Source organism: Gymnoscopelus braueri (assembly GCF_963280865.1).
Source record: "Gymnoscopelus braueri genome assembly, chromosome: 6".
Classification (NCBI taxonomy): Eukaryota; Metazoa; Chordata; class Actinopteri; order Myctophiformes; family Myctophidae; genus Gymnoscopelus; species Gymnoscopelus braueri.
Window position 1 is genome coordinate 39,289,272 of NC_137607.1, and position 23,979 is coordinate 39,313,250.

At 38.9% G+C, this 23,979-nt stretch overlaps 2 protein-coding genes across 2 annotated transcripts in view; both read right to left on the reverse strand.

Moving 5' to 3' along the window:
• Positions 1–4: 4 nt before the first annotated feature.
• LOC308086932 (vitellogenin-like) lies at positions 5–12,387 on the reverse strand (the record flags this gene model as incomplete). The annotated part of the gene is made up of 33 exons (XM_080430575.1): positions 5–111; positions 752–907; positions 1,194–1,359; positions 1,471–1,565; positions 1,827–1,921; positions 2,001–2,184; positions 2,270–2,393; positions 2,552–2,690; positions 2,922–3,064; positions 3,330–3,380; positions 3,474–3,527; positions 3,631–3,669; positions 3,787–4,067; positions 4,188–4,401; positions 4,514–4,649; positions 5,185–5,370; positions 5,457–5,550; positions 5,652–5,832; positions 5,937–6,056; positions 6,138–6,239; positions 6,330–6,454; positions 6,865–6,962; positions 7,393–7,610; positions 7,704–7,922; positions 8,010–8,135; positions 8,460–8,625; positions 9,271–9,428; positions 9,516–9,666; positions 9,744–9,892; positions 9,978–10,139; positions 10,405–10,656; positions 11,631–11,782; positions 12,348–12,387. 33 exons carry the CDS (start codon positions 12,385–12,387, stop codon positions 5–7), a joined length of 4,683 nt encoding a protein of 1,560 aa, XP_080286701.1.
• A 4,860-nt stretch (positions 12,388–17,247) lies between these two features.
• Positions 17,248–23,979, reverse strand: part of LOC308086934 (vitellogenin-like) — a gene marked incomplete at both ends in the record, with an annotated part of 29,830 nt that continues 23,098 nt past the window's right edge. Inside the window, 17 exons of the mRNA XM_080430577.1 lie at positions 17,248–17,354; positions 17,475–17,636; positions 17,814–17,979; positions 19,228–19,322; positions 19,561–19,655; positions 19,770–19,950; positions 20,691–20,742; positions 20,873–21,076; positions 21,499–21,818; positions 21,934–22,138; positions 22,305–22,446; positions 22,531–22,716; positions 22,826–22,922; positions 23,107–23,293; positions 23,395–23,514; positions 23,631–23,732; positions 23,832–23,956. Of these exons, the coding sequence (XP_080286703.1) occupies positions 17,248–17,354; positions 17,475–17,636; positions 17,814–17,979; positions 19,228–19,322; positions 19,561–19,655; positions 19,770–19,950; positions 20,691–20,742; positions 20,873–21,076; positions 21,499–21,818; positions 21,934–22,138; positions 22,305–22,446; positions 22,531–22,716; positions 22,826–22,922; positions 23,107–23,293; positions 23,395–23,514; positions 23,631–23,732; positions 23,832–23,956 (2,546 nt within the window). The remainder of the gene's footprint in view (positions 17,355–17,474; positions 17,637–17,813; positions 17,980–19,227; positions 19,323–19,560; positions 19,656–19,769; positions 19,951–20,690; positions 20,743–20,872; positions 21,077–21,498; positions 21,819–21,933; positions 22,139–22,304; positions 22,447–22,530; positions 22,717–22,825; positions 22,923–23,106; positions 23,294–23,394; positions 23,515–23,630; positions 23,733–23,831; positions 23,957–23,979) is intronic.

Genomic DNA, 23,979 nt, shown 5'->3' on the forward strand with positions numbered 1-23,979 from the left:
AGCTCTAGGCACACTGAGCCGTGCAGCTACAGGCTACATGAGCGTCTGTGGTCTCCCTCAGGTCCACACTCTTCTCATAGACGTCGGTCGGAGGGGCAGTCGATTTGGAGTCTGCAGAAGGGCAAAGAGACACATTTAACCAGTGATGGAAGAAGTACTTGCATGTTTTGCTCAAGTAAAAGTTATCAATACTGCAATGTAGATATACTCTGTTACAAGTAGAAGTCTTGTATTCAAAGTGTACTTGTGTAAAAAGTACAAAAGTATCTGCATCAAAATATCACTTTAAGTACCAAAAGTAAAAGTAATCATTGTGTAGAATGTCCCATTTCACAAGTTAAAAATGTATTAAAAAATCTTTTGAAAGTAGCCACTGTGTGTCGCATCGCGACGCATTGTGAGCTTGTAGATCTGCTATTTTCAAATGGCTGAAATATATATATATATAGGGCTGAAGTGGATAGTGTGTTTTGTAGTAATCAAAATCTACAAAGTAAGTAGTTTCAAATAATTATTGTGGAGTAAAAAGTACAATATTTGCCTCTGATATGTAGTGGAGTAAAAATATTTAAATTTGTAAATACTAAAGAAAGTAAAAAAAAAACTCAAATTGTACTTGAGTACATGTACTTCATTACTTAACACCACTGCATTGAACTAATTTAGCAACAGCGCAGTTTTCACATTTCGTTTTAAGAATGAATCCAATGTTCAGCTCAGTGATGCGAGCTTGTTCTTCATTAACACTTACCAGCAGACACGCAGTGGAAGCCCACAGTGACGGGAGTGGTTCTGATGGGGGAGCAGCCGGGCAGACAACGAAGAACAGGCTCAACAGAGTAGCATCTGGACATCTGGTCACGGACCACCATCTCCATTGTCACAGATTCGTGTCTCATACGACATTCTAAGAATAAAGAGGTATGAATAATTAAATAAAAAACCTAATGGAGTTAAGTTGATGTTGATGGTTGTAAGCAGCCAAGTAATCTTGACTGTTTGGTGAGCGCTTCCATTTGCTTCCATAATGGTAGATGTTCAAGCAGGGTGGGAAATGAGCATTACCCACCATGTGGAGGTTATTCTCTTGAAACCTATTTGGCTGGGTAAACTGTGAACGTTTCTCTTAGAGCTTGGAATTTGCCTGACGGTTGATAACAACAAAAAAATCCTACTCTGGCTGTAAATCTTACCATTGGTATCGGAGCAACTCTCAGCAGGCACCACCCAGGAATGGGCATAGCTAACTGAGCTCTTGGTCAGGCGTCCACTAGGGGTACGGTACTCCTGTTTGACTTCTCCATCAGCCTTACCACAGACTCCACAGGTCTGTCCCTTCATCCAGTCAACGACCTTAATCTGAAGATACAGGTAAAAAGAATAACAGATCAGTTACTCATTTCAATTGAATATGTCAGCTTTGGTAATTTGGTGGAATTAAAGATTACTCCCAAAATGATTGTTAATCACCTTCCATGTACTCTTATCGTAGTAGACTTCAGGGAGACCATACTTTGGAGCGTAAAGAGCGACGCCTTCACCCCTCTGTTTGATATGGATTGCACCTTTTGGTAGAGTATAGATGAAACAATTTGAGATGGTAGGCTACTTCAACAACAATACCATGTTTTAGATAATCCCGATAATCTAACATCAGAATCAGGATTTTTTTTTTATTTTATTTTTTTTATTTATTTATTTTTTATAAGTATATTTGCACATAGAACAAATTTGTATTTGTGACATTGGTGCACTGTAATGAACGGCACCTAAAAATTGTTGTAGGCAAAAGATCTAATGACTATTCAAGCATTTACATGGCCTACCTGTAGGATGTTGGTAAGGAAGGTTTGTGATGGGAATTGCCAGTCCATTAACCTTCACCACAACGTTGTTTTCCGAGGGATACAGGTCAACGTCACTAGAAGTGAAAGGTATGGTGTTCAGCAACTAGCAGCACCATTGTGTTTAGAACTCATTTCCTGTTGATGAGTACTTACATGTCAGCGATTTTCACGTTGATGTGTTTGGGTGCCACCTCATTGTCCTTCTTCAGCAGAACCATGAACTTCATTTCCTCTGTGCAATCCTGAGCCAACACTTGATAGCAAGATGCAGGCATCTGATTTACGTATGTCCTGTTGTTGAATGTTGTCAGTGTGTTTCTGACCATGCTGCACTGAACTGAAAGCAAGATGCAAATATTGCTAAAACATTTCTTCTTTTTTAAACAACCTTTTCTTAGAATTGTATCGGCTGATCATTTTACCTGCACTATTCTTGGCCAACAAGTATTGGATTTTGTCTGCAATATTGTCTTCAAAGGGAGTCAGACCAGTAAAATCTTCCAGTGGCAGGGCAATGGGGAGAATGATAACCTCCTCATATATCCTCTGCAATTAATAAAACAATCATCATCAATTGAATACAAGGATAATTAGATACATTACATTGTAATGTATCTAATTCTCCTTTTAATTGTTGTAATGATTACAACAATTCAGTTATTCATAAAATCAAGTATGGTAAAAAAAAAAAGAGAAAACAATACCTTTGGTGATTTGAAAATAATATTCAAAGACTTCTCAGATGTTGCAACCACGGTTGCGGTAATCTGGTTCTTAGCATTTGATGCGTTTTCTTCAATCATCCCAAGCAGTTCAGCAAGGTTAGGAAACTGTTTACGTGCCCTAGTGGGAAATATGTGAGAGCATTATTTCCTCTGTAATCTTAAGTTAAATATTAGACCTATATTTATTTTAAGTCTAGAGGACGATTAGGCAAAACATATATTTCCAATAAATGATTTTAACATTTTCTAACAAGTGGTGGCAATAAATAGAGCATACACTATGTGAAACTGTGTCAAACTTGCCAAAAGCAACAAACAAGTAATGTTACAGAAATATGAAAAGACATACATCCTGATGTAGTGCTTCCAAGCCATTGGCAGGTCACTCCAGTTCACTATTGCACGGATTGCAGGGTTTGGACCAACCAGACCGGTCTCAGCCATGATCTTAGCGTCATACTCCCGACATCGCAGTCCCCAGGAAACCTTTGCCTTTGAGCCGAACAAAGGAATAGTGTTTAAGAACGTATCTTTATTTTATGTCTATAGATAGATTATTGAACTGTTCAGGCCACATTGAATAATAGTTTCTTACAGCAATCATGTTCCTTCTGGCTTCACCAGTTACTTCACCAATAGCACAGAGCTTCCAATTTTCAGCCGCAGCCAAAGGTGCCAAAACGAGCTCCATACGGTAATTAGGCATATCCAAATGAGCAGTGATTTGGTATCCTTGCATTCTGTGGTCTGATCTCACAGCACGGACGAGAATGGTCACAGCAAGATCGGCGGCATTACCCAGGATTGGCTAAGGATAAAGGAAAAAAAAAAACAGTTTGTTTATCCACAGACTGATTCTGACAAAGTGTCCTAATAAAATGTAATGTAAAATAAGCCTCACCTTCACGGCCTCGAAGCTTGGTCTGGCCTGGGAGGTGGCTTGAGATGCGATCGCCTATACATAAAATTGGAAGGAGAAATGTGTTTGCTGCACAACTGAAGTTTCCACATGTTGAAAGAAGAACCATCGTCTAAATTTCATGTACTCATGTACTTACGTTGTGGTGTTTCTGGAAGCGCTGGCGTTTACCTGCAACCTGTTTGGAATGAAGATATTCTGTCTTCAGTTCAATGTGTTGGTTATTTTTTACTTGAAAGAGACATTCCCCGTTATTCATAAAAATCTAAGTTGTAGAATGGCCTCGGTACTTTACCTTGGATTGACGAGAAGCTGGAGCGGGAGCAGGAGCGCTCAGGGATCTGCTGCTGCTGCTGCTGCTGCTGCTGCTGCTGCTGCTGGAGCCAGAGCTGCTGGAGCTGGAAGATGACGCGGTGCGATTCAGACCAGGAATCAGGATCTTCTTGAGTTTATGCATGACTGGTTTAACCGCAGCAATGTCCTCTTCGCTCAGGTTGAGCTGTTTAATGATCTTCGCTGCAGCCTTTTGTCCAACCTGAACCTCTATCTCCAGCGCCTCAATGGGTTCGCCTTCAACTATAAATAGACATAATGTATTGCTCATATGAATCCTGTTTCTTATCTAAATAAAGCATGCATTTGTACAGTATTTGAGTGCGAGTGCATGTTTTGCATGTGTACTGCAGTAGTTCTTGCCTGGTTTCACAACAGCTGTGGCGGAATGCTTTCCGATTAGTCTGTACAGAGCGGTGGGTCTGAGGAAGGCTGCACTCTCTGAGAAAACCTCAAGGCATCCCTTCAATCCAAAAGTCTCGGTCTTGGCACAGAAGTTCCATTCAAAATGGCTGCCAGGGGCCCTCATAGTGGGCTTCAAGCCTGTCTCTGAATAAATTACCTCAGAAGACTTTTCCTGAAACACAAAATTATAAGAGCATAAAATGTGTTGTTCCTGTGACAGTCAAATTCCATCTTTCTCTTCATGATGGTATTTTGAATGAGAAAGTTATTTAAAATCAGCCCACCAAGCTACTAGGGGCAGTAGACGTGATCTTTGACATGAATGATTCCCTTGAGATGGCTGCGCAGGCAGGAATCATTGGGATCATTCTTTCGGCAGCCGCATCCTCCACATTCCTTACCAAAGCAAATGTCTCATAGCTGCCAGTGATCAAAGAAGAAGAACAATTTTAATGATATAATAGTAATTGTCTCCGCCAGGCCGAAGGCATGGTGGAGAGTATGTTTTACCCTCCGTCCGTCCGTGTGTGTGTCCGTCCGCACCTCCGGCACCATTGGCTAAGCTTCGCAGGACGTACTGTGACAACACAACCTCTATTACAACTTCCTGACCTGGCGGAGACCTGTGCTCCGAGGAGCACATTTCTAGTTAAGTCTGTTATTCATGCATTGTGTAATCCTCATTCTAATAGAAACTGTAGGTATGTCTGTTGCAAACATTGTGCTGATGTTCAAGTTAACAATGTTTATTTAACTTTATGTTTTGATGGCCAATGAATTTGTCATCAAAACATTCATGACATAGAGAAAGTTAATATAATCGCTTTAGTGGACATGCTTGTTATACAGTATGCAATAGGTACTAGTTTTAATTATTACATTTATGCTAAACTCTGGATGATTTGTAATGCAAAATCTGTATAATTACTGTTTAATTGCTAAAGACAGGTTTTACCTAGCTGCTGCAAGATGTTCAGGAGCAGGAACAGGCAATGCCTCAATCTTGAAGTTGCCTTCTGCAATGTCAAGCCTTACTGTAATGCTTGCAGGGGCAATTATGTTGACTTTAGCTCTCGCCATCAGAGCAGCCTGGATAAAAGCGGTGTTGACTCCCATCACAGCAAAGGTATGGACAGCAACACTGGAGAAAAGGGCCAAAACATTTTAGTATCTGATTTCGAAAAGTGATGACAAATTGATGTGAAATATTAGTTTGAACGGGTCTACCTTGGTTTAATGTCAGCATCTAACTGAATGTCAGCCGTCAGCAGTTGACTAATGTGGAAGTTCTCTGGAAGTTCTGGCTTCATGATGCCCTTAACTATAAGCACAACAAGTGATTGGCTTTCATATGGTTCTAAGATGCAAGTAAGAATGCAAGTAACATTGTTTTATTAATTAATTGCATGATTTTGCACCTACCTTGAACAGATGCAACAGCCACGGCAGCAGTGTACAGACTGAGCTCCATGGGCAAACCTACGGCAGTGGGCAAGATGCGTCGCACCTCAGAAAGTAGCAGTGGCTTGACATACTGGATACCAGCCATAAGAGCCCTGAAAGCGCTCATTCCACGTTCACGGGCAGCTTGTCCAGTGGCAAGCTGTTGGTAAGCAATTGTCTTTATGCCAAGTTCTTGTTTCATTGAATGGTAATAATTACATGGAGCTGGAAGGTTCTGATGATGAACTGTGCAACAGAACATACCGCAATTGCCTGCTCAACGATGTTCTTGTCAAGGCTGGCAAAGGCAATTTCCTGGCCGAAAATCTTTACATACATTGAAGCCAGTGGTGCACTTGTGGGATGGGCCCTCCAGGCAGTCAGCTTGTAAAGAGAAACAATGGTAAATTTGACAGATAGTTTTCCACAATCATGATAATTCACTGTTCAGGAAGGGACACATACAGCTTTGATGGCGCGCTTCATCTTGGTAATCCGATCAGCGTCTTCAGGAACAGCGGGGAATTTCAGAAGGGCCTCCTGAAGACCCTCAGTTCTTACTCCAACCTTAGAGAGAGAAATGGACAATGCTCATTAACATGAATTCATTCATTTCCATCTTTTTGTGAATTCTTACACTTTGACCAAGCACATTACCTCAAAAGCGTCAGTAGCAGCTCCAGTCAAGTAAGCTCGGACCTTGGCTACAACAGTTTTGGGCAAAATGCTGGCAGCATCGTTAACGTAAAAAGCACTGGCGGCAGCACCAATGGTCAAAGGATCTGTAACAAGTCAAGTAAATTTATATAGCGCATTTCATACATAGTAAAGTCAATGTGCTTCACAAAAATAAAAAAGTACAAAGTGCAAAGTAAAATGACTTGAATTTACTGTGAATTTATTGTGAAATGTGTCCTCTGTATACTGCCCTACAAAGCCAAAGTGCATCAAACTGATAAAAAAGGCTTTAAAGTGTTTATACTGGTCAGCCAAATGGGTTATTGGTATACAAGTGATATTACAATTAATTAATTAATTGTATCTGTTCATGAGGTAATTGTTTACCCCCCAAAATCATGAAGGCTGATTTGACCTTTCAGATGAATAAATAGTAGTTACTGCACTTTGGCTTTGTAGATAAACAGGATTAATTACTCTACTTTTCCCACATAATTAGCATTAATTGTCTCACTGTAATAGGCATCAAGGTGGATGGCTCTGCTGAAACGGAAGCTCAGTCTATCCAGTTTCTGACCGATGATCCTGACAGCTACGTTGCAGGCAGCAGCACTGAAAGGAAAGGGTAAGTAAGATTATAAACTATAAGTATACTATTATGTTGCATTTTAAAAAACAAATCACTTTAATGAAGCTCCAATTTGGGCTGGGAAATATATTGATATATCAATATTGTGATATGAGACTAGACATCGTATCAGGATATTGTAATATCGAGATATGGCATAAGCTTAGTCTTTTCCTGCTTTTAATCACTTGAACCCTATTTTATGCTTAAAGAGCGAATATAGCCAATCTATAAGTTCACAGCGCAATGCTGTGCGACTCGTTGTGAGCTTGTGCATTTGCTATTTTCACTATTTTTGAAACACGATTATTGTCATGTTACGCTATTATCGCCACAATATCGATATCGAGGTATATTTTTTCCATATCGCCCAGCCCTAGCTCCAAATATATGTAGAAAAGTCACGGCTCCTACACTGCAGCGAAGTCGGGGGCGGTGCTTCGGGTCAGGGACTTCATGTGAGAATAAGTGAAGCTGGCCACCTGGAGGTTGGTCTCTGACTTCAGAACGTTTGCTATTGCAGTCACCAGACCCATTGGTGGCCTGGTCTCAAACAGCACGATGCATGCAAGCATACGCAGCTCTGGATGCTGAGCCCTGTCCATGAAGATTTGAACAGCCAAATCTTGGACCTAATATATCCAGAACAGATTATGTCAAACAATGCAGTTACAGTATAAATATGAAATAAATACATATTTAGTTTGTGAGATTTAAAAACCCACCATTGCAGGTGCCCTTTTAGCGATGTTCCTCAGGGCCAGGACAGCCTCAACTTGAACTCTCTGTGGCAGAGCAGGGGCAGCACTTCCAAACCCGGGTAGGAGCTTTGTGATGATTTTAAGGCTAGCGGGATGGCCGGCATTGGCAAGAACCTTCAGTAGCAGGGCAACTTCTTCTATTTCGTTCTTGCCAAGAGCTTCGACTGCAAGGTCGATGATTGGCTGTGGAGAGTTGACAGCTCATTAAAACCCCCCAATCCATTGGCCACTAGTTATGTAAAATGGGATTATGACAATACTATTTCTTACTTTTACAAGATCAGCACCGCAGGTGGGTGTCTCAGCACAGTACTTGGCCACCATGGTTCCATAACCGAGCATAGCTGCCTCACGGAGAATTGGCTGGGCCTGGACCTTTCTGTTGAAAGCCAGTTTCTGTGGATATAGGAAAAACATTTTATAACATAGAGCTAGGGTTAAAAACCCCCCCTCATGTTGTACTTCTTTCCTTCATTGAAAGGACAATAGAGTGGGAGAGCATAGGGAAGAATGCTATTTTAAGATAAATTCCAATTAGTCCACATAGTTTCAGATAAATATATAATCTGAAACTATGTATCTGTTGGTATTACACCTTTCTTAATAAGCTTCCAAATTGCTTTATAAAAGTATGAAAATGAAATAAGTAAAAACATGTCATAAAGCATAATAAGGAACTTTTTTTTTTTTACGAGGTTACTGAGCCCAATGTTCACCTACCTTAAATAGTGGGATGGAGACCATGTCAGCTGTCACCATCTGCACCGATAACAGCACGGCGGGGAAAGCTTCGCAATTAGTGAGTTCATCAGCCATCAACTTCTCCTCGAAGAATCTCAGTGTGATTGGTGTACCAATAGCAGGGATTGCATTTAGGATCCAACGCCTAGACCAGAGGAAATACTTTTTATTTCACCCATTCTATCCGGGGACGCATCTGTGTCATTTTAGATTCCTTTGGGCTATTAAAAAATAGCGTGCCGCGCTACGAGCTTGTAGATCTGCTATTTTTGAAAAATCATGAAAATTTGGGCTGACATTTGTAACTAAAATCTTTGCTTTTGGAGGTCCCTGGAACTAAATGTTTTACAAATGTTCGCTTTAAATAATATATATTCAAATATTTTCAAGATTAAAAAAAAATAGCAGATCTACAAGCTCGTCTGCTATTTTTGAATAGCCAAATAAATCTAAAATGACAGATGCGTTTCCGGATTGAAAGGGTTAAAAACATATAAACAAACAAAACAACAACAAAAAACAGCAACACCATACTCTATTAGGGAAGAGCAATGCAATACCATATACATTACCGTTAGTAGTAAAATGTATTATTATTTCAAGATATTTCTTAATAAAATAGCATAATGATAATAGTTTTAGGCACAGAGACATTCAGATTTTGTATTTATTTGATGTAATGAATATCAACAACCTTATTTTGTTTGGTTTTAAATGGATATGTTGTGTAAACAGCATTGTAGCTCAGCAGATATCTTATAGTTTATACAATTTATCAGCGCTTTCTTACCTGAAATCTGGTTTGGTCTTGTGATGATCCCAAATGGCCTCAATACTCGCCCAGTTGGCCTCACGCAAAATCTGAACAAGCTCCACAAATTTCAGAGGAGCATCATGATGGACCTGAACCTTATTGTATGTAACCAGGTGAATTAGGACTTCCAAAGCCTAGAGAAGACAAGAAGACAGTCATATGGTGTCATATAAAGCTATAATTTAATTTAAAAAATAGATGAAAAGACGACACCACTCTACCTGTGCCTCTGGGTTCGTGATCTTGAGGAGCTGAAGGGGTGTCTGGAGAAGCTCAGAAGCGAACTCGTATTGCACTGATCCACGATGAAGATACTCTTCCGGTACTGGTGTGATTTGCTCTTTCTCTATCATATGGAAGGTCAGCCTCTGTCTGCACAATAAAAAATAGTTTCAGCATACTTGATATTTTTAGTCTATTGCCATTTTGTTAATCTTTGACAAACATACTTGGCCATCATCTGAGCAGCTCCGTTCCTCTCATTGAATGGAGAAAACTGACGCAGTTCAGTGACTGTTGCCTCCATGATCAGAGCACCATCAGCTGCTGGCTTCATGATGTAGTCATAGGTTGCTGCTCCCCTCAAGTTCTTTGCGATCTGTGCAGACATAACATATGGTTAACCCGTTGAATTGGCAGTAATATATCTGGCAGTATCTGGCAGAAAATGGAATTGGTCTTACCGCTTGACACTCAGCACATGTGTCCATGTAAGCCAAACCAAAGTCCTTAACGATGGCCTGCTGGCAGTTGTTCAGATCCTTGGCTCTGGTCAGATGGATGCGTTCAGCCTGTACGTCCTCACTGATTATGTAGTGGGTCTTGCACACACCGTGAGCTCCATTCTAGATGAAGTAAATATGAGTATAAATTAAAATATGTAATAGAATATATAATATTGAATATAATTCAAGTCAAGTTTATCTGCATAGCCCGTAATCACAGAGATATAGTATCAAAGGGCTTTACAGGCCCCCATATCCAGGGCTGACAGACATGCAACAAGTGCCGAGCGAGCAACACTGCAAAGTACACATAAGAGCTAAACTATTAATTAATTACCTTTTAATGTATTATGATGTACACAATACAGAAATGTACAGTTCATACCTCCTGCAACTCATAGACATTCTGGGTGTTCTTGATGTTAACATGAAGGATGTTCAGGATTCCTCTGAAGATATTCAACACAGTAGCGGAGACACCAGCTGGGGCAAAGACCCTACCCACATTACCATTTGCATACTCAAACTTGATGGGAGTCATGAGTTGAGCTGCAAGGGCGGAAGTGAGTTTTGTCGCTGGGACAAAAGGTGCTTTGGGCCAGACGCCACTGTACTCGAAGATCTCTGGGTCTACAAGCTGCATATGGGAGAGAGACATTATACTTAACTGCCGGGCGGAAATCTTCTATGTCCAAAGCATGTCAAAAGATTACCCGTGTTCCAAATACATCCAATACTTTTCATTGGTTATATTTTTTATAAAGCCCACAGACAAACCTAACCACTTTCAACCTGGTGTTTCTATTTTGGTCATGTCATTATAGTTGACATTTTTCAGAAAATCTAACGTAACAGATCTATAAGCTCACAACGCATCGCAACATGACCCATGAGCTTGTGGATCGGTTATCTTTGCTATTTTGCGTGACACTGTCTTACGACCAAGTATCAAATAGAACATTTAATTTATGAAAAAAACGCATAAAAGATTAAAATATGAAGATACAAGGTTTCTCCCAGACAGCGTGATAAGTGCATTATGGAGAGACGAGATGCGTGTGACCAGTGGTGTAAAGTAACTAAGTACATTTACTCAAGTACTGTACTTAAGTACAATTTTGAGGTATTTTTTACTTTACTGGAGTATTTCCAATTTTCAATACTTTTACTTCTACTTTACTATATCTCAGAGGAAAATGTTACTTTTACTCCACTACAATTATTTGAAAACTTTAGTTACTAGTTACTTTGTAGATTTTGATTATTATTACAAAACATTACCAACTTCAGCCCTATGTACATTTCGGCCATTTGAAAATAGTCGATCTACAAGATCACAATGTGTTGCGATGCGACTCATTGTGAGCTTGTAGATCTGCTATTTTCAAAAGATTTTTATACATTTGAAAACTTGTGAAACAGGACATTCTGCATAATAAATTATTTATACTTTTGGTACTTTAAGTACATTTTGATACCAATATTTTTGTACTTTTACTCAAGTAAATTTTGAATTCCGGACTTTTACTCGTAACAGAGTAAATGACACTACATTGCAGTATTGACACTTTTATCTAAGTACAAAATATGAGTGCTTTTTCCACCACTGACCTTCAGCATTAAGATGTCCCTCTCAAATGCATGGAGATGAATTTTGCCGCTGAGTTTGATTCCAGCTTTTGCCAGGCCCTCCTCGGGTACACCACCCAGGATCATTGCTTCATACATGTACACATAGGTCTTGCCGGCAGCAAACTCTGGGGCTGTGAGAATAAATTAAATGAATGAGATCACATTGTCATCTTTTTTTCTTTTCTTTTGTATCAATGTTAGTATTAGTTCAAATAATTGCTTTATGATTAGGTTAGTTCAAATAGTTATTTAATTTGTAGGTTTTGAACTCCATAGATATTTATCATGCAGATATTTTATGTTTGCTCTGTAAAATAAGAAAACGTATTCAACAGGGATGTGTTTCGGGTCATTTTAAACTATTTGATAGAAGTATTGACTTACCATAGTTGTGACAAGCTGTAAATGATGATAGTATATATATTAGAATACATAATTTTCAAAAATATGCTTTAGAAAATATCATTTATTAACCACCTAAGCCCTATTAAAACATTTTCTAAAATAATTTCATGGTTATGGTGATTAAGGTCTATTATTTTAATCTAGCACATATCTTTTATTATTATTATTTTTTCTTAATAAAGTTGGTTCCTTCCTTCTCTCTATGTAAAGCGACTTTGGGTACTTAGAAAAGCACTATATAAATCTGAGCTATTATTATTATTAAGAAAGACTGAATCAAATGATACTTACCCACAAAGGCTACAGTCAGGGCGAGGACAACCACTCTCATGATTGTGAGAGGATGAGGAGGATGTGAGGATGAGAGTCCCATACACTCCCTTATATATCGTCTTGTAATGACTGATTGTTTGTTAAGTCCAAAGTTAGCATACAGGTAGATCCACAGGTCAGGTTAACCTGTCCTATTGCTGTGTGATGTGAAGCGATTTGACCTGTCATTGAACTTTTAGTGGACACGTTGGTTCTCTGGGCAAAGACCGTTCCTCACTGTGAGTTATACAGAAATTCAATGTTTACTGTTACTATCAAAATAGATCATTCAACCTTATTTCTGACACATGACGCCTGCAACAATCAGTGGTGGAAAAAGTACTCAAATGTTTTACTTAAGTACAAGTATCAATACTGCATTATAGAAATACTCCGTTACAAGTAAAAGTCCGGAATTCAAGATGTACTTTGGTAAAAGTACAAAAGTATTGGCATCAAAATGTACTTAAAGTACCAAAAGTAAATGTACTCACTATGCAGAATGTCCCATTTCAAGTTTTCAAGTGTATAAAAATCTTTTGAAAATAGCCGATCTACAAGCTCACAATGCGTTGCATCGCGACGCATTGTGAGCTCGTAGATCGGCTATTTTCAAAGGGCCGAAATGTATTTAGGGCTGAAGTGGTTAAGTGGTGTTTTGTAATAAAATCTACAAAGTAACTAGTAACTAAAGATTTCAAATAATTGTAGTGGAGTAAAAGTACAAAATGTGTCTCTGAGATGTAGTGAGTACAAGTAAAGTATTGGAAATTGGAAATACTCAAGTAAAGTACAAATACCTCAAAACTGTACTTAAGTACAGTACTTGAGTAAATGTACTTAGTTACTTTACACCACTGGCAACATATATTTAAACCTTTCCTTAGAGCAATGTATTTGGCTTTCATTTCTAATCTGGTCAAAATCATTTGACCTGGTTTTGAAATGTAACAATGGTCAGCTTGACTCAGACACTCCTATTGGATATTGCCATAAATAGTACCACATAACTGAATAGTATAGTCTTAGTCTTAAAAATATTTGTTAACAACTTAAGCTCTTTAGCCCTGTATACCTTGTTGGACAACAAATAGCAAAAATAGGCAATCTACAAGCTCACCACGCTTTACTGTAGATCAGCTATTTTTGGCTATTTTTTTTAATGTTTGAAATCCTACTTTTTTTTATTCATTACTGGTCCAATCTGGTCAAAATGGCCTTCCATGGAGTGGTGAGGGACATAATACTGTATCTAGTTCCATGGAAAACAGTAGCTATGATGCAACAGACTAGATACAAAAATGTGCCAAAATCATTTGACCTGGTTTTGAAACTTAACAGTGGTCAGCTTGACTCAGACTGTTATTGGATATTGCTAATGTGTTAAAACTTAAGCCCTGTATATTTAATCGGAATAAAAAAATAGCTTTTTTAAAAGATTGTATTTGTCACCTATAATGCCCAAAATAGAGACCGTTTTAAAGTATTTATTTGACAGAGACAGGAAATGCGGAGAGAGAGCAGGGGAACAACACAGCAAATGTTAAAGGTTGGCAAGGAATTGAACATACGGACATGTATTATAACAGACATATATGAATGGCAAGCCTGATTAACCTAATGAATCAATAGAACAGAAATAACAGGACTACAGTATGTAACAGCAACATCATCAAGTTTTAAATATGCTAATTTGAAATGTAGCGCAAGTAAATGTTAGTTCTGAACTGGACATAAGTTAAGTGACCAGGTGGGTGCACGCTATGCATTTTCAGAGCATGTTTATGCTCAATCAATCGATTTAAATGGAAACACATTTTCATTGAAATATTTCAATCGTTAATTTGTTTTACATTCATTATTTTAGATTAATGTTATATTATCAATGCAATCTCAGTGTTTTGCCAATTATTTGTGGGTAATATCCTCGGCCCAAAAGTTTGTAATGGCTGAACTACAGAAACCTTTTCAACCAACAATGTTCATTGGGCAGGGTGGCTTGACAATTTTAACTCCCCTAGAATCCTGTACATTTTCCACTTTTTATCCAGTTAATGTCATTTTGGATTTGGGTTATTTTTTGTTTGGTTTAGATTTAAGCTCACAGTCAGTTATAGAGGCCCATTATTTTGGATCAGCATGAATGCAGAGACAAATAATTGTGCATCAATCAGCTCTATTACAGGAATATTCGGAATAAATTAGAATGATCTTATAGATTAGTCTCTCTTTTGCGTTATTCGTTATTCTTTTTTCTTCACTCTATCTTTGTTCTTTTCCTCTTTTAACAGTCTTTAGCCCTGTTGGCAGGGCTAAAGAAATGGTTGGCAGTGTTGTCAGGGGCCCACTGTTCCGGTTACTTATGCTGCTCAGAGTGAAAAGATCAGCCGGCCAGGGTAACGGCTTGTGTTGGTAACCGGAATACTCGCCCCAAAACACTTTTTTTCCCCGCGGACCACGCCGGACCAGTGATTCTTGTATTCTTGTATTTGTTTTACTGAGGATAAGGTTAGAAATAAGTTTAGGTTTAGTCATAGTTTTACTGAGGTTAAGTTTAGGAATAAGATTAGGTTTTGTCACCATTTCAATTAGGTTACATTTAGGTTAGGCATAGTTTACTGAGGTTACGTTTAGGAATGCCAGGTGAATACCGCTGGATTTGCTCCGGGGTGTTTTGGGGCGAGCGTTTTGGTATGCGCCGCCTACGGGGTACAATATGGGGAAAATTAGCAAACATTTTGTGATTATTAGAAGTGGAGACACATGTGAAGATGGAAAAGTAGATGGCTGCCTAGCCAGAGCCATGAGCGATTTTTGTAGCAAGTTGGGAGAGAATTGGACAACTGCTTGGCTCTGATCTAGTAGTCCGCAGAAATACAGGCTGACCGGACCAGGCTTCAATCAGGTAGCAAAATGTCAGTAAATAGAGATGGGTAATACCACAATTATTTTCTTTTCGGAGGAACAGAGAGGGAAGAAGGAGAAGTACCATAGTTCCAATCCAATTTTCAGTGTTTATTTGTTTTACTTGTCAGCATCACACATTAAATACTTGTCAGCATCACACATTAAATTCAGGAGAAAACATACGTTTACATCGCCAAAGCAAACATGAAACAAAACAAACATAAAGCAAGAATAGCAAATGTATATGTACACTAATAATTACAATGAAATAGGATAAGATAAAATTAATAGAAGGGAATAAAGAGATGTGTAAACAGAGCTGTGTCCCTTTGCAATCAAAAACTATACCTTGCAAAAAACATCATACTTGTGCATTTGCTGTTAGGAGCAGTTATATATAAATGTAAGCATAACTTGTATAAAGCTTTTTGGAACAAATTGCAATATTTCAAGGTTTAGCTGTCATTGGTATAAAACCTGTGACGCAAATTACAACAATTTTCAAGTGTATTTAAAAGTACAGAGGTAGCAGTAGTTTTTCAAATGTATATTAAAGGCAGCTGCTCTGTTGACATTTGATTAATAGACCTTAGGGTGGTTGTGTTTCAGTGGACATCCTTCTTCCGTCACAACAGCTCACAAATCTTGCTGTTGTGTTTGCACACTGTTGTACTTCACCCAGCAGCTATGGGAGTTTTTTTTGTCATTGGTCATGTTTTCAAACTCTCTTTAGGTGATTGTGATCCGTGGGATGTCTGTGTCTCTGATGTCTTTGTACAGTGGGCAGGTGGTTAGAATATGTATCTCAGGTTCCACCTTGTTTTGTGAGCAATGGGTGCACTGTCTATCTTCTCTTGGGAGGCAGGTCTGCGATCGTGAGACTGTGTTCACTGAGTCTGTACCTAGTCAGGGTCTTCCTTAGGTTTGGATCAGTCACAGTGCTCAGGTATTCTGGATTGAGTATTCTCTATTTAGGGCCAAATAGCATTCTATTTTGCTTTGCTTTTTGGCTGATTCTTTCCAATGGAATCGAATTCTTAAAAGGAAATTACAGTATTGCATTCACGAATATCAATACTTTCAGTATTCATATAGTCATATTATCAGGTAAAGTCTCCAAATGAAGAGGAAAAAAACATTATTTGTACTTCAATCAGGAACATTCTGCCATCTTATTGTTTTAAAGTGGCAATCCTAAACTTTTTCGATGAATACAACGGTATTATAACAAATATGTGTATGGTATATGTTAATGCAATATAAAGTAACTAGTTAGTATATCTGCAGTGGTTGGACTTGGTCTCCCTACACTTGAGAAATGTAGCCCCTGGTGTCGGGTAGATTAACTGAAATAAGATCAGTAAGCATAATTGCAACAAAGTAAATTGCGGTTCGCTTGTTACGCTACCTTCCAATGTGTTATCAAATCTATGCATCTAGGAGACTGATCAGCAGTTTTACAACTGAACAGATTGTCAGCTTTGTTTAATTTGTCATGCATGTACAATTTGGCAATTTCTGGGAAAAGGGGAGAGGAATAGCTATTAGAGGGATCTAATTGGACATCTAAGTAGACTCAGCTAAATCTAATTGGACTTAGCGACACCAGTTCATCAGCTGGCCTGCCCCCAAGATTGTAGACTTTGTTGGACCACAATGTAAACAAGCTTCAGCTTTTTTGTGTTTTGATCCACTGTGACGTTTCTATTGCTGTCAGTCATTTACTGATGCCAATACAATTATTCTATTCTATTATATAGAACATTGTTTGTTTCAAACCTATCTCTGGACAAACCTAATAACTTTCAGAACATTTAGAAATAACATCCAGACAACATATTTTGGGATGCTGGTTCTATATTTATTATCATCACATTTTACAAACAAAATAATCCAGACAATTGAGCTGAAATAACAAATAACATAACTGTGAATGACACAAAAGACCCAGACACACATGACACAAAAGAGTTTATGCACACTCAGTGTTGCAGCTGCAGGCCAGATGTGCTTCTGTTGTCTCCCTCAGGTCCACACTCTTCTCGTAGCCACTAGTTTCAGACGGACTCGCCATTGAATCTGCAGTTGTGAGGAGAGTAAAGTAGTTAGGAACTGAGATTTTCCACTAAATCTTCCAGCTATAGCTTTTGAAACTGTTTTTATATTTTTTATTCTTTTAAAATCATTTTATAGACTTACCAGCAGGCACACAGTGGAAGCCCACAGTGACAGGAGTGGTCTTGACAGCCACGCAGCCAGTCAGACAGCGCAGCACCGGCTCAACAGAGTAGCAATTGGACTCCTGCCCATGAACCATGATCTGCTTGTCCAACGGCACAGATTCAAGTCGCATACGGCACTCTGTATTGGAGAGGTATGGATAATTAACTTGCTTTAAAGGCAATCCCTCATCAGTGTTTGTAGAGAGTCGATTAATCCACCTGTGTGCCATGATAACATTTCAAATTCTTTTCATGTCACTAATCTTGGTTTATGCCATGGTTTTGAATGAGACTACAAAAAAGACTAGGGTTTTACCAGTGGTGTCACGGCAGCTCTCAGCAGGGAGCACCCAGGAATGGGAATAGCTGACTGCATTCTTGGTCACATGTCCGTTGGGAGTGCGGTACTCTTGTCTGACTTCCCCATCAGCCTTTCCGCAAAGTCCACATGTCTGTCCCTTCATCCAGTCCACCACTTTAATCTGAATGGAATGGCCATACATACTGTATAATTATATTATCTCAGCTCATGATTCTAATGGCTTCATAAGCTTTTTCAAATGTCAGCAGCACTTTTTATGTTGTTTGATAAATCCCCATGGTCAAGAATTTGAGGTTTGTCCATTTGTGTCGTTTTATAGTAAAGCTACAAGGTTTGAGTACATTTAAAAGTCATTTAACAAAATATTTGAAGAGTATAGTCATTTATACTGCATTCATGCTATACTTAAAGGAGGAGTTCACCCAAAAAATGACTTATTTTATATCAATTGCATGCCCCATGAAGCCTTGAATTCATGGATTTCTTTTTGTTTTTGTCGCATTCCTAAGCCAACAATTTGATGACCGTGTGTATTTCCGGTAGGAGACACAAAGAATCTACTTTGTGTCTCCTACCGGATACACTAGTCGGTAGGAGACGGGAATCAAATTATTAGCTTAGGAATGCAACAAAAACAAAAACAAATCCATGAATTCAAGGCTTCATGGGGTGTGCAATTGAAAATAAGTAATTTTTTGGATGAACTATTCCTTTAAAGAGCGTGGAACGTTTTTTTGTTGTTAAAATGTTAAATCTCTATATTCAAGTAGTTATCACTACTATAGAGTGTTTGTTCAGTATTAGTGGTCTCCCCATCCATCTCCTCAGCTCTTTAGTAAACAGAAACATTATTTTCAGGTTGGGATACCAATTTTATCCAATCAGGAGAGAGAACCCCGTCAATCATCAGCTTCAGTTTTACTGTGTTCCAATTGTGTTTGCTCATTATTTTGTTTCATCACTTCCAGTTTCACATGTTTATCCTGTATCTTGTATGAGTTGTATCTCTCTCTGGATTTGAATGGCATTGGTACCCTGACCTGAAACTGTATTTTCTGTTTTCTAAGAGAAGGGGAAACACCAGTTATTGAACAAACAAACAGCCAGTGGTGCAGCCAGGACGCTAGTATAGGCTGGGCCTAGACAGGAGCGGGTGGGCGACCCTTGCGCGTGTGCGAAAATTTGCCGTTTGGGCGGATTTGGGGCGTTTTTTTGTTAGTTTATTTCGGTTTTAGGGTTAGGGTTAGTGTTAGTGTTATGTTATTTAATTCTTATTTTTGCCTGATTTTACCGATTAAAAAAAAAATAAAAGATGGCTGCGCCCCTGGTTTGTTCAAAATTGCAACGATTGCTATTGGAATATAGATTTAACATTTATTAAAAACAATGATTTTATTTTATTTTTTACCTTCCATGTGTCCTTAGCAAAGTAGACTTCCTGAAGTCCATGGCTTGGAGCATAGATAGCGATGCCCTCACCCTTAGGTATGATTTGGATTTGAGCTGATAGTAAAAACATACCACAATAAATTATTCAGGTCAGTTTAAATATGCAGGTCATCTGTAGCTTAATCGTGTTTATTAAAAAGTATTTAAAGCAGAATGATAAGATTCCCAGAGGAAAAAATATGAGAAACCCTGGTTTGTCAGAAACATAATGCTTATTTTGGAAAAGTAAATTTGGCATGGTGGTTTTACTGCTATATAATATCTGGAGGATGTAATTAATATTTGTTTAAACCTGTGGGATGCTGGTATGGGAGGTTGCTGATGGGAATTTCCCTTCCATTAATTAGCACAATCACATCATTGTTCTTTGGATGCAGGTCAATATCACTGAAAAGGCACACATGTAACAAATTATTATGGCAGCTCTCACATATATATATTTTTAATTGTAAATTATTATCATCATTATTATTATTTTGGGCATGGTATTCAAAGACTCACATGTCAGCAACTTTGACATTGATATAGTTCTGTTCAATAGCATCTTTCTTCAGCAGAGCCATGAACTTGAGTTCATGGGTGCAATCCTGAGCCAGAATCTGGTAGCAAGAGACGGGCATCTCATTTGTGTAACTCCTGTTGTTGAATGTGGTCAGTTTGTTTTTGATGAAGCTACATTCAGCTGTGAAGAAAAACAAAAACATAAATAGAATAGAAGGAAAAATAAATCTCAATATAGTTTTCTTAAAAATGTCTTTTGGCATGTGGGAAAATTTAAATTAAATAAAAAGTTTTCCTCAAATTTATAGAATTTTCTTTTTATATTACCTGCATTGGTCTTGGTGAGAAAATAGTGCAATTTGTTAACCATGTTGTCATCAAAAGGGGAAAGACCACTGAATTCATTACGTGGCAGAGAGATTGGAAGAGGCAGAGACATTTTGTAATAGCTCATCTGCAAGAAGGAAAAAACAATAATTAGGCATATTAAATAAATAAACAAAAAGAATACAGCTTCAGTGATCCAGGAACAAAATCTGATCCATCATACTTTTGGTGTTTTCAAAATGATGTCCAGAGTCCTTTCAGATGTGGCGACCACAGTTAGTGACATTTGGCCTTCTGTGTTATTTTCCTTTCCCCCAACCAGTGAATTGAGGAGAGCAGCAGGAACATACTCGTAGGCACTATAAGATAAATGTTTGTCATGTTGTCATGTTTAAAAAATGGCTCTTTAAATTTGAAATAGGCCATCATTAGGAATGCATACTGTATACTGTATAAAGAACCACAGTACATGTATGTACAGGTATGCTTAGAATTACATCTTTGCATAGCGCCGAATAACAGGGATTATTCTGACACTTTTCAAATCCACTTTCAGGCGGGCTGCAGGGTTTGGACCAACTAGACCAGTCTCACTGGTGATCACAGCCTGAAAACGATCACTGTCCGTTCCATAGATAAACTTGACCTGTAGGGATATTGGGATAAACATTCAGCTGATTTTTAAGGGCACCCTTTTAAAACTGCAACAATACACACATGGACATGGCTGCTTTATGCTAGATAGATGGATGACGTAAAAATAAAAGGCTTCTTACCATAGCTTTATGCTTGCTAAGCACAACTCCATCGGCATATAACCCCCAGTTGGAGTCAGCCAAAGAAGAAAGCATTAACTGCGCTCTGGCTGTAGGTTTGTCCAGGTAGGCAGCGATCTGATATCCTTGCAACTTCTGGTCAGCTCTCCTCACACGGAAGAGGATGGAAAAGGTAGGAGCGGAAACCTCGCTCAGGCATTTATTCTGAGGAACAGTGTTAATTGATGTAAATTCACCCACAGATCAAATGTTAATTTCTGTCTAAGAGGATAAAGCTTTACCTGCTTGTAGATGGCCTCAAAACTTGAAGCACTGCTTCTGCTCTTGTAGTTTCTTACTGCTGAGGTGGCTTGAGAGATGATTGTCTGTACAAACGTCATAGGAGATTTGTGAGAAATTGACTGCAGTTTTTTAAAGTTTTTTTTTACTTATCCTTGCCCAAGATAAGTAAAACATACCTGCTTTTTGTGGTTCCTCTGGAACGTATGGGGGTAAATTATAGCCTGTTTGGAACAAAAAATATTTTTGTGTCAGATTCCACTTTTTCATAAATTGTGATATGAAGAGCTCACTATACTCCATATTTCCTTCTACGTAAAGTCATGAAATCATGATTAATGAGTTACCTTCGAGATCTGAGCAGACCTGGAGGAGCTGGAGCTAGAAGAACTGCTCACTGATCTACTGGAGCTAAGCCTGCTGCTGCTGCGAGACGAGGAACTGGAGGATACGGACGAAGACTTGGAACGAGAGCTGCTGGAGCGAGAACTGCTGGAGCTGGAGGAAGACACGGTGCCATTCCTCAGACCAGGATACAGGATTTTCTTGAGTTTGTGCAAGACTGATTTTTCGTCAGTGACTTCCTCTTCGCATAGGCTGTTGTGTTTAATGAGCTTCTCTGCAGCCTTTGGTCCGACTTGAACCTCCATCACCAGTCCCTCAATGACTACACCTTTAACTGAAAATTGAAATGTTATTAAATTGCACGTGCGCGTGCGTGTGCGTGTGTGTGAGATTTACATAGTGTGTATTTAATTGTATGTTGTATTTAGAACACTTGCCAGGTTTCACATAAACAGCAGCTGAATGCATTCCAATCATTTTGTAGAAAGCAGTGTCCCTGATGAATGCAGCATTCTCTGAGACAATCTTAACACAACTCTTCATGGCGAGGGTAGCACAGTACTTCTTATTAAACTGGGCTGCCTTTACAAGGGGCTCCATGTTAACTGGCATATCAGGATAAAGCACCTCAGAGGACTTTGACTAAAACAGAAGAAAGGAGTATAAGTATTTGGACTACGGTAACTATCGTGTGTGTGTGTGTGTGTGTGTGTGTGTGTGTGTGTGTGTGTGTGTGTGTGTGTGTGTGTGTGTGTGTGTGTGTGTGTGTGTGTGTGTGTGTGTGTGTGTGTGTGTGAGAGAGACTCACTGAGCTCCCAGCAATAGAGGAGTAAATCATAGATGTGAGTCTCTCTTTTGATATGGGTTCCGAGATTTTGGCAGGGATGATGGGTGTGATTTTTGTAGCTGCAAGATCCTCTATATTTCTTACCACAGCATGAGTTTGAACTCTGTTGAAAGAATAAAGAGAGTTTCGAAGTTTGCACATTTTAGAGATTAATGGAGAAATACATGAAGAAAAATGTATGACTTACTGCACAGTTGCAATGTACTCAGGCGCAGCAATGGGCAATGCCTCAATCTTGAAGTTGCCATCAGTGATGTCAAGCCTTACTGCTATTTTTGATGGCATAAGAGAGTTGACCTTACCTCTGGTCAACACAGCTGCCTGGAGCATAGCAGTATTTACTCCCATCATAGCAAAGGTTTCCATAGCAATGCTAGGTCAATGAGACAAATCATTTAAAATGATATTTTGAATATTACTGTTATATCTAATTATAGTAAATATCACTGTAGTAAGAGTGGCTGATTGATTGATTTTCTTACCTTGGTTTGATCTCAGTCTCAAGCTGACAGATGGCTGTCTCCAGTAGGTGAGCAAAATTAAAAGTTTCTGGCAGCGCTGGAGTGGTCTTGGCCTTGACTATACCAAAACAAATACAATATAGAAGTATTTCTTACCCACTCTATACATCAATTATGCACTAGCACAACGTAACTTATCTCATCAATAATACTACGTGGATTCATCCCAGAACGTATCCAAAGTACATTGCATTGGGTTGCAAGTTGTGGGTGTTATGTACCGGTAGTCAATAATTACTTACTTTGGACCGCTGCAACAGCCACAGCAGCAGTGACAACACTGAGTTCCATGGGAAAACCAGCTGCAGTGGGGATAATGCGACGCATCTCAGTAGCCAGTATAGGTTTAGTATAATGGAAAGATGCACCAGACAGCAGAGTCTTAATAGCATGCTTTCCGTATGCTTCAACGGTGGGTCCAGTGGCAAGCTGCAGGGTAGAATTTTGCTTCATTATTATGTTTCATAAGATGGTGAAATACAATTTATTTAGCAATTTCAAGGACGGAAGGTTATGTTCTGGAATCATACCGCAATGGCCTGGTCAATCATAGCCTTGTTGATGTTCGCAAAAGCAATTTCTTGTCCAAAGAATTTGATATACACAGATGCCAGGGGCTTGCTATTGGGCATTCCTCTCCAATGCGAAAGCTGTGAAAAAAGGTCATACCATCTGTACATCAGTACAGTGCTTTAATCATGTGCATTTCATCCTGCACTGAAATTAACAATTTGTATTTGTTCTCTTCATGATTCTTGTTGCCTACAGCTCTAAGGACACGCCTCATCTTGGTGACCCTGTCAGTGTTCTCCAAAATGCCAGGGTTTTTCAGAAGACTCTCCTGGAGTCCCTCAGTTCTTACTCCAACCTGAGTAAAAATGAAATAATATATGAATTGAGCTGTTGAATAACTTGAATTACTTCTTCGTGAGGTGTCATGAGAGGAAAACTGACAACTCGTCTTTACCTCCAGAATATCAGCAGCAGCACCGGCCATGAAGCCACTGGCCTTAGCCACAATGGATCTCGGCAAGATGGTGGCAGCGTCATTGATATAGAAAGCACTTGCAGCAGCACCAAGCATCAGGGGATCTTTCATATAGTGAAATGAGACG